Source organism: Arachis ipaensis, chromosome B8, assembly GCF_059453495.1.
Source record: "Arachis ipaensis isolate K30076 ecotype BB chromosome B8, ASM5945349v1, whole genome shotgun sequence".
In the NCBI taxonomy this organism is placed as follows: domain Eukaryota; kingdom Viridiplantae; phylum Streptophyta; class Magnoliopsida; order Fabales; family Fabaceae; genus Arachis; species Arachis ipaensis.
The window spans coordinates 2,884,059-2,898,122 of NC_142443.1; the positions used below are offsets into that span (position 1 = coordinate 2,884,059).

At 33.8% G+C, this 14,064-nt stretch overlaps 2 protein-coding genes across 5 annotated transcripts; both read right to left on the reverse strand.

The window, feature by feature from the left end:
• Positions 1-239: 239 nt before the first annotated feature.
• LOC107610263 (xanthine dehydrogenase 1) lies at positions 240-8,301 on the reverse strand. Of its 4 annotated transcripts, XM_088497302.1 has the most exons (15): positions 8,229-8,254; positions 7,865-8,047; positions 7,484-7,583; positions 7,265-7,373; positions 5,652-7,136; positions 4,942-5,184; positions 4,231-4,545; positions 3,258-3,497; positions 2,740-3,024; positions 2,410-2,631; positions 2,062-2,223; positions 1,718-1,852; positions 1,148-1,384; positions 782-955; positions 240-612 (listed from the first exon to the last, which is right to left on the reverse strand). In XM_088497302.1, exons 2-15 carry the CDS (start codon positions 8,001-8,003, stop codon positions 370-372), a joined length of 4,089 nt encoding a protein of 1,362 aa, XP_088353428.1. In that variant the 5' UTR covers positions 8,004-8,047; positions 8,229-8,254; the 3' UTR covers positions 240-369. The 4 variants fall into 4 exon arrangements, with proteins under 4 accessions (XP_088353428.1, XP_088353430.1, XP_088353429.1 ...); XM_088497304.1 differs by having other exon boundaries at positions 7,282-7,373; positions 7,865-8,301; XM_088497303.1 differs by having other exon boundaries at positions 7,265-7,392; positions 7,865-8,235.
• Positions 8,302-9,619: 1,318 nt separating this feature from the next.
• LOC107613324 (1-acyl-sn-glycerol-3-phosphate acyltransferase 3-like) lies at positions 9,620-13,771 on the reverse strand. Its single transcript, XM_016315271.3, has 11 exons — positions 13,646-13,771; positions 13,061-13,183; positions 12,795-12,834; positions 12,603-12,676; positions 12,304-12,363; positions 11,640-11,717; positions 11,392-11,550; positions 11,053-11,178; positions 10,832-10,924; positions 10,583-10,669; positions 9,620-9,926 (listed from the first exon to the last, which is right to left on the reverse strand). Exons 1-11 carry the CDS (start codon positions 13,724-13,726, stop codon positions 9,708-9,710), a joined length of 1,140 nt encoding a protein of 379 aa, XP_016170757.1. The 5' UTR covers positions 13,727-13,771; the 3' UTR covers positions 9,620-9,707.
• Positions 13,772-14,064: the final 293 nt, after the last annotated feature.

The following is a 14,064-nucleotide window of genomic DNA, read 5'->3' on the forward strand; positions in this document are numbered from 1 at the left end:
AAATAACCAATCTTAGCTAATTGAATCGGCAGTAAACATTAATTAAATCCCACGTGAACATACAAAATTTTTTGGAGTATTATTATTTATAAAGCTTTGTAAAATATAGCATTCTCTAAATTAAGCAACATATGAGAGCCCTTGATGTTATGCCACAATTGATGCATCACAATGTATGTAGCGATAGTTGAGATATACTTTGATTTGAGCCCATGAGTTAACTTTGAAGATCTCAAATGTGAATAATAAGGAGGAAGTGGCATTTATTTAATGTAACAAATTAAGCGTACATATATATATTTCCTGCTCCATTCTTTGTATGTTGACATGCTGTTGAATAAGAAAATGAACAAGCGAATAAGTGCAGTGTCAAACACTAAGTTTAGGATGGAAATCTGAGTTAATAAGTGAGGATGTAATGTCATCTAAACAAGCCATTCGAATTCTCTCAGGAGTTGCTGGATTATCAAGAGGAAACCAATCACCGCATCCCACTTCAAGTCTTGCAGCTCTGATGGCGTCCTTGATGGCGAAGAACACTGCCGATGCTAGGAAAAACGGCGGCTCGCCAACGGCTTTAGATGAGTGGATGGCCTTCACATTTGGATGACCCTACCAGTTACCACACATAACAATGAACATAAGCAACTGTAGAGTTACCTTCAATTTTTTTGTAGCTACTCATATGAAGATGTCTTCAGTAACAGTTAAGATATTGGCACGTATTATGTGTAAAGGCAATATGGGGAACATCATTGAATTTCAGGAATCAAGAACACACCTTTAGAAGTGAGACATTGAATTTCAAAGGAACATCATTGATAGAAGGAATTTTGTAAGCTCCAGGTCCACATGTGTAAAGGCAACCAGGGGGAATCCATTTATGTGCTGCATCTCCCCATTTGAGTTCTTCTAAAGCTAACCAACCCAAACCTTGAATAAAAGCTCCTTCAATCTGCAAAAAGAAATATGATGAACAACATATGTATGTATATAGAATGAAAAACATATCAAATAGGATTTTCATTTTTCAAGAACATAGAAGTCAGGAAGTTGCAAGTGTAAGGAATGTATCTTTAGCAAACATTCTTCTTTATTATGAAAATCAAGTATAGAAATAATAAAACCAACTGCAGAAGACGAGTACCTGACCGACATCTAGTGCCGGGTTTAGAGAGAAACCTAGATCCATAATTATGTTTGCCACTCTAGTGTGAAAATCTCCAGTCAAGGTGTCAATTTCCACCTCAGAAAATGCAGCCCCATAAGTGAAATACCTAAAAGGTTTTCCTTTACCCATCTTCCAATCAAAGCCAATATCAGGTGTAATATAAAATCCATGGGCAGAAAGGTCTATTCGCTCTATATAGCACGCAACAGCTAGCTGAAAACAATAAAAACATAAAAATGTTTAGAAATCTCTCAAGCACAAGCCACCTTGTAACAGTACAATAATTGTTGACAATACCTATACAGAATACATATTTAGAAGGATTCTGAATATTTGTTTGAGAAATTTTAAACAGATTCAATAGGATCTTGTGAAATATTTATTTTGTTTATTAGAAATGTTAAACAGTCTCAATGGTTTATTAATTCCTCATGCACTTTCTAACACCAGCATTGACATAAAATTTATGCAAAAATAAAATTTCCACAAAACACAATGTACTTAATCATTTATTCTGAATGAATTTTGCTGAAGCAAAATCTGTACCTCAGCAAATGAGTTGAAATTGTTCCGTGAAGCAATAGGTTCCATGCGTGCCTTTATCTGCTCACATGCATCTAAAACCGCTGCTCCATACATATCAGAACTCGCAGAAGCTGCTGTTGGAGAAGAATTAGGAACCTGATGTTATAGCAAGCATGAGTAGAATCAGAAACAATACTTCAAGACACAAGAATGAATAATCCAAATGAACTAACAAAAGAACTTCAGGATATTATATTCAACATGTTTATCAACAGAAAGGTTGCAGAAAATCTACATAAGTTTGCCAGGATCTTTAGTTGCTAACCTCTGAAATTAGTTAACCGTCAAATAGAGTAACTTCTTACCTTGTCAGTACTTGTCTCTGATATAAAGACAGAACTTAGGGGGATGTTGAAAGCTGATGCGGCGATCTGAGCAACTTTTGTATGCAAACCTTGCCCCATTTCTACACCCCCATGGGTAACTAAAACAGTTCCATCTGTATAAACATGAACCAGAGCACCTGCCTATAGTAATTAACAACATATTAATTTAATCATCATCACTAATTTGATAGTGCAATTCTATCATAAATAACATAGGAATATAAAAGGAAATAAAAGTTTTGAAGAAAAGCAGTAGAGAACCACAAAAAAGAAAAATTAATAACCAAGAAATCTATAAAGCAGACCATGATTGTAGATGGTAATTACCTGGTTCATAAGCTTTGTTGTAAAGGATATACCAAACTTAGTTGGAACCATAGCAATGCCACGCTTCTTCCAGCGGTTATGACTGTTGAATAAGTCAACTTGTTCACGTGCCTTCACAAAGTCACAGGATAACTTGAGTTCATTCCACAGCTGGTGTAGTGTACAGTACTCAAGTTGCTGGCCATAATGCGAAATATATCCTGCTTGCTGAAAATTAATTTCCTGGAAAGAAACTTATTTAGTAAAATTGACAGTAAAAATCCAACATCAAGTGAGGAAATGAGGAATGCACAAACCTCTTAGAGAATAAACCAAAATCTTGTATCTTACCTTTATCTCTTCTGGGCTCATCTTGAGTTCAGCAGCAATCCTATGAATCCAGTTTTCAGTGATTAGCATGCCTTGCGGACCACCGAATCCACGGAAAGCAGTGTGGCTAGGGAAATTTGTGAAGCAGACCTTTCCAACTATCCTCACATTTGGTATATCATACACATTATCTGAATGAAACATAGCACGTTCAAGGATAGCAAGTGACAGATCCAGTGAATTTCCGCCATTGTTATAAATTTCAAGATCCAATGCGAGTACCCTCCCTTCATTTGTAAATCCGACCTAAATCAGATAATATCTCTAATTGACTATTCAACCACATTAAAATCAGAAGAACCAGTGATCTCTCTCAGAATTTAAGCCAGATAGAAGCAATCAAAAGTACTTAATACAACAGTTCATAGTCATTTTCTGCCTAAAATACATCTTAAAGAGAGAAAAAAAAATTTTACAGCAACATTTTGACATTCAAAGAAGCACACTAGTTTTACCAATGTATTTGATATTAGCAATACCTTGTACTTCCCAAGAAAACTATGGCGTTGCCCAGTTATCATCATGTCAACATCTCGGTCAAGTGTGAGCTTCACAGGCCGATTTAACAGATATGATGGAACTGAAGCTGCAGCAGCAATAAAGGCTGACCTTGTCTCCTTCCCCCCAAATCCACCACCAATTCGCTTTGTTTTGCACACTACCTTTGACATGGGGAGACCAAGAACATGAGAAACATATTTCTGGTGCTTCTGAGGGGCCTGCAATAACCGATGACCAAACCAGAAAATTTATGTTGCAAAGATAATACATAACTACAAGAAGTACTTTTATATAGTTATACTTAAGACTTAAGAGTTTAGTTTAAATTTTCCTTTAGTGTGGGATCACTCAATCAATAATGGGGAAAAGTTTACACATAAGAATATAAATGTAAAAAGATCAAATTAAACTCTTGACAGGGGCATATGGACCAGCAAACCTCTTAACCTGGATTGGATCCGTCCCTAGCAATAACACAATGTTATTTTCACAACTCAGTTGCTTCTTTCAAAGTTCAAGCCATACATTACAGGTAACACAAGTCAACACCATTCACGATACTTAGTTGAAGCTTATTCCCATGAAGATATGATAACAACAAAAACTTCATCGTAAAACTCTAGGTTTATCACAACAGAAAAGGGAAAAAGACCAAAAGTGAAGAAAACACCAGCTCCCACGATCATTTTTGTAACAGAAGAACCATAAATAGATTATCAACCATTTTCCATCCATTTTCCTTCCAGTGTTTGAATCTCTTATCATCAATATATACTGATCAGCAGTTCTGAACACTTAAATATATAAGATCACTTGTCCAGTCATATATTGCCAAATTTTTCCAAAAAGAATTTGATATATAAAAAAAAGCTAAATATTCCATACAAATTGGGGCTTCCAAAAAATAAACATTACAAACTTTAGGCTAAGTCAAAAAAATGTATGACTTACCTGAGTAGATGATATCATATGAACTTCATTTCCACCATCCAATGTCCACACCAAACTGCTATGTGGCTCAAGATAGAAGTGTTCCTGACCTCCAATGTGAACTTCCCCTTCAATTATTCTGTCACACTGACCTGACTGAAAACATTGATCTACATCACCTTTAATCAGACACTTCTCTGTATTGGGGTGAAAACTTCCAGCATTGATGGCCTCTTTTATTGACAGGATGGCTGGTAGATCTTCATACTTGACGTTAACTTTTCTTGCTGCTGTCTTTGCATTTTCATGTGTATCAGCCACCACTACTCCAATAACCTGGAAAATTTTTATCAATTCCACAAACTAATAATGTAAAAGGCTAACCGAAGACTAAATATTCCACAATAAAGGGCCAACCACCGACACCAAGATCTGGTAAAACATATACTTAAATTGAAAAGTAACCATCAACAGGTAGATGAATGAGCATCCTAGTATGATTATTGATTGGGAAGGGGAAAGCACATAGAAGTGGTCAATTCATATCGATTTTAAGTTAGATTTTAAAGGAGATATTTGTTGTATGGCTAGACCCTAAGCTATAGTGTAGAAAATATTCCAGACTAAGCACACTATAAGAAGGAAGCAGGAGAGTTCCTTTCCCTTTGACTCTTCAAGCTCAAATTATAATAAACTAGTCAAAAGTTAGATATTATTCGGTAAGTTATATACCTGACCCACACAGGTTACATAATCTGTGGCAAAAAGCTCTTCATCATAAACAACAGGCCCAATTTTATTATCAGCTGGTACATCTTTGGCCAGAAACAAACCCACAAATCCAGGTGAAGACATGGCCTCTGAACCATCAATTGAAAGTATCCGGGCATGGGGTTTTCTACTCAAAACTAAGGCTGCATGCAATCCATTCAGAGGCAATTGTATGTCGTCAGCATATTCTGCTTCTCCTGTAACCTGAGTATACATTATGTTAAACATGTCATCAAGCATTCTACTGACAAGTAGAAGACATGATTTGCCTAAAGAGAAGAAATAAACCAAACATAATAAAAGCAATATATTGAGTTACTAAAAGGTACAGGCAATATATTTAGGAAAGATTTGCATGATAGGAAACTTCTCTTTTAAACCCTAAAATAACAATGCAAAAAACTCAATATAGAACAAATATTCAACAAAAAGAATTTTGTTACAACTTATTTTCTGATGTTTTATAGAGTGACTTTTTAGAGATCACTACAATTTATAAAAAAAGTACTTCATGAGGTCATGTGTCTGAAACATAAAGAGCTACAGGAACAGGATGAATGAAGAAGATGCAAGCATGCTTGACCAATCATAACACGTCACAACTAATCTATGGAAGAAAGCATAATCTGTATAAATTTGGCCTGTCATTTTACCATGTAAGTTCAACAAACCTGAAGTTTTGCAGATAGATGAACCTCAGGAGAACCCACAGATGTCCCATGTTTCATGATTTCATAGTCCTGAGATCCTGTAATTGTTGGGCGGTGGACTGGCTGCATGGCAGACAGATGAGATGCCGGTATCGACTCTTTCACACCATCCAGTTGATGAGACACCCAAAGAAAAAATTTAAAAAAGAAACTTAGAGTCAAAGATTTCCGGAACTCAACCATTCCGCCAGGAGCATCCTCTTTAAGTATTATATCATTTTGTAGGACTTTCAATGCATCTTGTAATAGATTTTGATCCCAAACCTTCCCAATGAGAAAGTCCTTAGTTTTTTTAGCAGAAAGTGAACATGGCGCCACCCCACCATAAGCAATTGATGCATCAGCAACCACCCAGATTTCGCTAGTTTCTTGTAGATGAATGCGCAAACCCGCATTTACAATTGCAATATCATCATCCCTTCTATGAGACTGTTTAAATTCCTTCACATATTCGAATCTCTTATTCCACGGTAGGAATACTGACAGCAAGATTTCACTGCTTGCCAAATCCACCTTACGATATCCCAAGAAGAAATTTTCAGCCAATGTTGTCCTACTGTTCCCTTTGGAATCAATAATTCGAAAGTTTGCTCCAACTGCCATCCAGAGAGGATTTAAGTCTGATATTGGACTCGCGGTACATATATTCCCCCCAATTGATGCAGCATTTCGTATTTGTGTTCCAGCAAACCATTTCAATTGCTCAATTAAGGCCCTACAAGATGATGTTTCATGAACATCTCGCTCAGTTACAACCTTTCTTAAAACACTCAAGAGATCAGATAGCCTTACTGCAGCACCTATCTCTAATCCATCATCCTTTACATTCAAAACATTTAGTTCTGGGACATGTGTTACAGACACCAGAACCCGATATTGTAGTCTCTTCAGTCTCATCTCAATTCCTACCTCAGAATTACCAACTATCAACTTAGCATCAGGATATTTGGCTTTTAAATCCAATGCATGTTGAAGTGTTAAAGGCCTATACCACATTAACCCACCAAATCCAGTCAAACTCAAAGGGGTTGCTGTCCTTAACAGAAGCTCAGGTGGAAAAATAAGTTCCTTTTCTGTATATTTGGTCCCATCTACTTCATCATAGGAAGTAGCTTTATATCTATTATCACCCACTACACATTTATCATTCACATTGTTTGAATTGCAAGAGCAGGGCTTTCCAGTTGAAGGGCAAATAGACTTAGCTTCTTCAGGGCTCACAGAAGAAATCCCAGTATATAACATATCGTTAGTTTTGGCAAAGACACGGAATGCATCAACTATTGGTCGGTAACCAGTGCACCGGCATAAATTTCCAGCAAGACATTCTTCGATTTGCTCTTCACTAGGCGGGGTTTGACTTGACCGCAATAATGCATACATGGACATAACAAAACCAGGTGTACAAAATCCACATTGTGAACCATGAGCTTGTGCCATTGATTCCTGAAGAGATTTCATGTTCAAAGCACAAATGTATAAGCTAAATTTACAAACAAGAGGAAAGCTCTTAGATTAAGCTCTGTGCACATCGCAAGAAACAAAACAAAGGAATACTCAAAAGTATGTATGACCTGGACAGGATGCAAACCTCTCTTGCAGCTTCCCAATCCTTCCACTGTAATCACATGCATTCCTTCTACAGAATATAGAGGTGCTAAGCAAGCATTGATAGCATAGTGTCTGGAAGAACATTTTCAAACTGAAATGGTAAGTCTGCTGTTAAGATACACGAACAAAGCCAAAAGCCAGAAGCCAGAAACCAGCACCGGCGCGAAAGAAGAAACACTTACAAGCATTTCCTCGATTTTTCATCATAAGAAGAAACCATAACCGTGCAAGCTCCACAACCACCCTCACCACAGCCTAGTTTAGTTCCAGTGAGGCCTATACCTTTTGCACCAAAGAAGGTGGAATGTCCCATAATTAGTTTTGCTTCATACAGAAGAAAATTCAAATGGACTAAACAAAACTACAGCACCTAAAGAATCAATCGAATAAGCAGAAACATTTATTCAGCACTAAGGAGAATTCCTGTTTCATTGCCATGAACTAATAGATGAACTCAAAATGCAGATATTTAAAAAATTAATGCAATAAGGTTTGTTAATTAAGCGTGTGAAGTGAAACAATAACAAATTAGGTTGAATTGCAGAGAAAATGGGGAGCGATACCTCTGAGATACTCAAGAAGGGTCAAATGAGCTAATCCATCAGGTAACACCCTTCGAACTCCGTTAACGTAGAGAAGAGGTTCGTAAGACACCTTCGATGTTTGAAGCTGAGGATTTTCGTCGTTCTTGAGTGACCCCATGTTTGGAGCTGCTGCAACTTCAGCTGAGGATTCTTATTATGATTCTGAATTAGAGGATTAAGATTTGATGACTCTTATGACTATGATGATTTAAGATGTGAAAACAATAATAATTATAAAATTAAATATTAATAATTGTGATCGGAACAAGAAACGTCTTTCTCCCAAACCAAACGAACCGACTCAGATTTCAGAAAAAAAAAAATGGTATCTCCTGGTTCTTACTTCTTAGTCCGACCAAACTTGTTTGTCGCATGGCATGATAAGACCAACCAGCCAGGGTAAAGTAATTAAAATTAAAATAATAGGATAAAAGAGAAGTATATGACTCAGCAGCACATGGCATATTATCTATATCTATTAGAGATTTAGAGTAATGGTATAAAGTATTGGAATTTTTAAGAGAGTCTTTAACTAAATCTATTCAATAATCAATAAAAAAGAGTTATAATAATAAATAAATATTTTGAAATCTTAAAAGGCAAATAATATTTTAATTTGTTGTACACACAAAATTATTCACTAAATTAATTATTAGTATAAAACATATATTAAAAATGAGTTAAATATATATATTTATATATAAATAAATAATAATTAATTATTTTTTTTTTGTGCGCATACATTTTTGTATTTTAAAATAAAAATTATCAATATAAAAAACTTCCTTTAAAAGTAAACACTTGGATAAGGGAAAAAAGTACTTGTAAATCAGCATTTAGATAGAGACAGAGATGGAGATTGGAAGACTGAGATTCAGTATCATATTTGTTGGTTCTGGTACTAAATTTTTTATTTCTGTTTCTAAAATTTTAGTATTTCAATACCTCCAAAATGTAGGAACACAAGGGACTAGAGATGGAAACTGAAACTTTAATAATATTTTATACCTAAAATATCCTCATTTTAATTAATTAATTCTAATTTTATCCTTTGTACAAATTAAATTAGAGTTTCATTCTTGTTTCAATTTCTGTCTCTTACTTTACACCAAACAGAATACTGATACTTTACACCAAACAGAATACTGAGATTTATTTCAATCTCAGTCTTTCCATCTCTGTCTCTCAATCTCAGTCTTTCCATCTCTATCTCTCCACCAAATGCGTTCAGTGACATTATAATTGATGTGTATATCTTTGCATATTCCAACCATCAACTACATATGATTGATTATATTTATAGAACCATTAAACTTTTGCTCATTTTGGTAAGGTAGATTAGGAAGATGCATGAGGTAAATACTACATTGTTATCCACCTTTCCACTATGCATTGGATTCTTTTAGTTTCGTCTTTTGGATATCAACGTGAGCCAAAAGCATCGTTAAGCCACCACTTATCACTTTCATTGCACACGCACTATGCATGATATATATATATATCCGCACAGAATCATCTTCTTAAACGACACGTCTCAAAGTTGCAATATGAAATTTTCCGTGCTAGAGTAATTAAAAAATAATAAATAAATAAGACTATAGTAAGCCATGCAAACTTCTGGTCATGATGAGAATTTGAAGTTTCAACCTTGGCGGCCAAGTAGACCAAAGAATAGATAAAATTAAATAATAAGAACTAAGCAAAAATTTCTTAAATAAATTACTGCACAAAAAAATGGAAGGAGAAATATGTAATCTACATGCATAATAAGAAAGAATGATATAAACATTAGCTATTGTTGCTGCTGAATCATATTTGTTTATCACTGAAGAAGCTTCTGCCTCAGAGGATCTTGTGTAGGCAAATTCATGCGCGTAGAACGTTCAGATTGAGTTGAATGAATGAGGAGTTCCATAACAAGTGTGACTACTACAAAGAATAGCACTGTGCATAAGATCCCTTCCCACGTGGACAACAGTTTGGTCGACTTGAAGAACTCATAAAGGAGGAACCCAAGGAGACAAGTCCAACAAAGCACAACCTAATAAATCTTCAAATTTAAGTACCAGGATAAAAAGCTATTCAAATATTAAAGGGAGCTACTCAGATAAAAACGCTTAAAACGTCTTTTTTTTTTTAAGATGTTTTTCAATAATTAAAATTTAACATGTATAATCGATTAAATTGTATTATTTTTGTCAAAATTAGACTAGACAAATTGATTTGACCAAAAAAATAGTCAATCAAATCTTGAATTGGTCTAAATTAATATTATCTTTTATAAAAAATGACTATAATATCCTATTATAGAAAATGACTAAAATATTTCTATTATATATATATTAATTTTGAGAATCCTAAATTTTAGTTATTTATTTTTCTATCGTAGGGTTATATATATATATATATATAATAAAAGTATTTTAATCATTTTCTATAATAAGGGTATTATAGTCATTTTTTATAAAAAAATAATATTAATTTAGACCAGTTCAAAATTTGATTCATTATTTTTTCGGTTAAATCAATTTGTCTAGCCTAATTTTGACAAAAATAACATAATTTAATTGACTATATATATTAAATTTTAATTACTGAAAAAACATCTTTAAAAAAAAAGACGTTTTAAGCGTCTTTATTTGAGTGGCTCCCATATCTAAAACATCTTGTATATACTATACAGTTATCTACACTTACAAAAATAGATTTCTTAGACCGACCCAAGTCTTGAAGTTCTGCATCACTGAAAACATCTGTAGTGTTATATCTCTCCAACATAGCATCCTGTATGGTAAATTTACAAAAATATTCATGGTTTTTACCATAGTATACAAGCCTTTAAAGAACACAATGTTTACATGTCATGTTAGAAAACTATATATGTTACTCATGAGTTTTTCATTAGATAAGCTGTTATGCATTACTTGTAATTTGTAATAGTAATACCTTGGATATAAATAGGTCTTTGCACCACTCTGCAATTTCATTAGGTGTATGTGGTAGATCCTCCATTTTGAGTCGTTGTATTTGAAGTTTCACCTGTAAAAATGCAGAGTTTTAACTCTATCTTCTGTCTAATATGTAAAGTTGTGGCATGTTAACAGTAATCACATCTATTAATAGCATGATAGTACAAATGATTAATTTGTCTAGTTTAGTTGTCTTACCGAAGAAGATTGACCTTTAAACAATCTCAACATTGTTGGAGGAGTATCACCTTTTTTAACTGAATAAGTGCAATCATAAACAGCTGGAGTGAAACTCCTAATATTTTCTACTACACAGACAATACCCTGCAGAAAAATATTATCATCAATACAATTAAGATCTCATGTTACCGTTGCCAACTAGTAACATCAGTTATTTAAGTAGTCATCTCCTCATATCATGTTTCTATAAGCTTTTTAAAACATTAAATATGAAATAATGTCTCTTGATAATCGTTTTTTTTTTTATCTAGACTCGCCCTTACAGGAAAATAGATTGTAAAAAATCATAATATTCACCTTAGTACGGGGAATCAAAACATTTTTAGGTATAGGTAAGCCTCTTGAAGCAGCAAATGCTTGAGCTGCTAGAAGCTTATCCGGTGTGAAACGAGTTCCTTCGACGAAAAGAGCCAGCCAAAACGGTAGTGGGGAATTCTCTAGCTGCTTAAGACCTGACTGCAATGCCAGAAGTGATATATATAAGTAAAAATAATTTGCTGATTACATATATATAGAGAGATAGATTAGGAGAATTTTATATGTACACTGAGTGTTCTTTCATCTTTTGCCCATTCTCTTTCTAGAAATATGAAATCACAAAACCACATTGACCAACCTATAACCTGCATAAATAGATGCACCAAATTACTAATCAACTAAGTTCAATTTTCTATCACACATTAACTTAGTAGATCCAATTTATATCAACAGACAACAGGCAATGGCTAAGTCATGATGAAGTCAACTTCCAGAACTGTCAAGCTTTCCTTCATGTAAGAATATATACTGTTAGAATATATTAGGATTAATTAACTTTCATTAGAATTATTTAGCGTATCTGAATATTTATTATATAGGATGTTACATCTTTATTATTTCGATTCTCTTAACACCTATAAATACCCTTTTATATTGTATCATTCTAGACAACTTAAATAGACACAAATACTTTCTCTACTGCTCTCTTTTATTTTTCTAACATATATAAGTGAAGAACCATTTCTAAGGACTGTTAATAGATTGGGTAATTTCTGCATACAGAAGTCTTAAACTAATCATCAAGCAAGAACAACTGCCAAAATAAGAATTAGCATTTAACCATAATGATGACAATGATAACAAGTTCATCAAAAGTATAAACAAAAAAGCCTTAATATAACTCTCTAATAATATAGAGTAACAAATGAAGAGGGAATTACAGAAACTCACAGGAAGGTACTTGAGTTCTTTCTTCATAATGGCTAGAGAGCTGCCAAGGCAACCCGAGCGCTGTCAAAAATCAAGAAAAAAAATTTCAAACGAGCATTGACAAAATGATTCAATTTTTTTGTAACTTTTTGTGCACTCATCATTGTATAGTGATGGAGTAATACTTACCTAATGAGTACAAGGAAAAGGAGACACAAAAACATTTCTACTTTCAGATATATAAAAGAAGAAAACATGTTGAACCAAGAAATACTGCAAAAATAATGTGCTCATGAGCCATTGATTTAGGTAATATCTACCTGAGCTAAGGCGAATCCAATGAGCCAATCAATGTCACTCCTGTGGTTGCACAACAAAAGAGCATTTTCTTTACCTAAATTTTTTTCTCAGATGATAATGCAGAGTTGTGAGAACTACATTTTCAGCAGAATGCAAAGAGTACATAATTACTATTTATAAGAACTTATCCAACAAAGTTGCTGTCAACCTACCCATTAATTGACGAGATTCGGAATCCATGTGCAGTTCAATCTTCAAATAAGAAAATTCATCTAGTTAGATTGTAGTGTGGATAATATAAAAATAATTTGAGTAGTACTTTATGAGAAAATACAACCCCTTATTGTATATTTTTTGTGTAACTTTAAGCATTGTAAGTAAAATTGAGTGGTAATAGATGTTCTTAAAGGATGTTGTAGAGTAAGCTACATGCATTAATATTGGTGAAAGTTTTTAGAATAAGATAATAAGCAAACACCTTAATGGCTCCCCACCAATCAATGAGAAATATGAGCTCCAACCATAGTGATTGAGTAAGCACATTGTTTATTCTTCTGAATAAATTTCTTGATATTGGGCGAAAAAGGATAAAGACGACAATCTGCGAAAATGGATATTTACTACGATATATCAAATGAACTAATAAAACATAAAACTAAAAATGACAATTTGAAAATTAAATTCAAAATAAATCAGGAATGATGTGAAGTATACAGTTATTCAGTTAATATGAAACATTCCAGAACAACAGAAAATGTGCCTTGTAAGAAGCTTTCTAAGAAAAAAGAAACCAGATCTACGTCTACAACTTCCATTTCTAACATAATCATGCATAGTTGCTTCTGTACATGATCCTCTTCCTTGCATTCAAAATAACGATCTTCAAATTTAAACCATATATAAATGTAGTTGCATAATATCATTCTGCCATGCAACATTGATGAAGTAACAATTACAATGTGCATAAACGCAAAATGAAAAAATACAAGAATCAATTAATCCATTCAAAAAAGCGAAAGGATATATAACAACGTGATTTGCAGATTGGATCTTAATTAGTTACCTGAATTGCGTTAACAATAAGGCCTGAGAGAATGAAAAGAGTGCCTGCAGGAAGAATAAAAACTGCTGCTGGGAACGCCATGTTTGCAAGGCAAAAAGATGAGCGGAGAATATGAGAAGAAGAAAACAAATTAGAAAGACAATAAGAGATAAAGAGTGAGAGGGTGGAATTACAGGAGCGGTTAAGTAGCCAGAAATGTCGTTGCTAATAAGATTAATAACAAATTAAGGAAGTAACATGTGCATTAATATAATATTGCTGCCATATTCGACTGACCTTGTAGCTAAGCTAAGGGACTCACGTGAATTTTCTCCTGCATGAAATATATGTTGAGTCTAAAATACATGATATTGAGCATTTTATTAACTTTAGTGTAGCGCCGTGTAGTTGAAGAATCCTAGTTTAATACCAAATTTAGA

Bases quoted from the DNA above. Each gene is read 5' to 3' on its own strand.
- LOC107610263 (XM_088497302.1), bottom strand. From the start codon at position 8,003: ATGGGGTCACTCAAGAACGACGAAAATCCTCAGCTTCAAACATCGAAG. The intron at 1,853-2,061 runs GTAAGAAGTTAC...CTATAACATCAG, and splicing joins CAGAGACAAGTACTGACAAG to GTTCCTAATTCTTCTCCAAC. The intron at 1,385-1,717 runs GTACAGATTTTG...TATTGTTTTCAG, and splicing joins ATTTCAACTCATTTGCTGAG to CTAGCTGTTGCGTGCTATAT.
- LOC107613324 (XM_016315271.3), bottom strand. From the start codon at position 13,726: ATGGCGTTCCCAGCAGCAGTTTTTATTCTTCCTGCAGGCACTCTTTTC. The intron at 12,835-13,060 runs GTGTTTGCTTAT...TCTTATTTGAAG, and splicing joins ATTGGTGGGGAGCCATTAAG to ATTGAACTGCACATGGATTC. The intron at 11,179-11,391 runs GTGAATATTATG...ATTTTTCTGCAG, and splicing joins TTTTGATTCCCCGTACTAAG to GGTATTGTCTGTGTAGTAGA.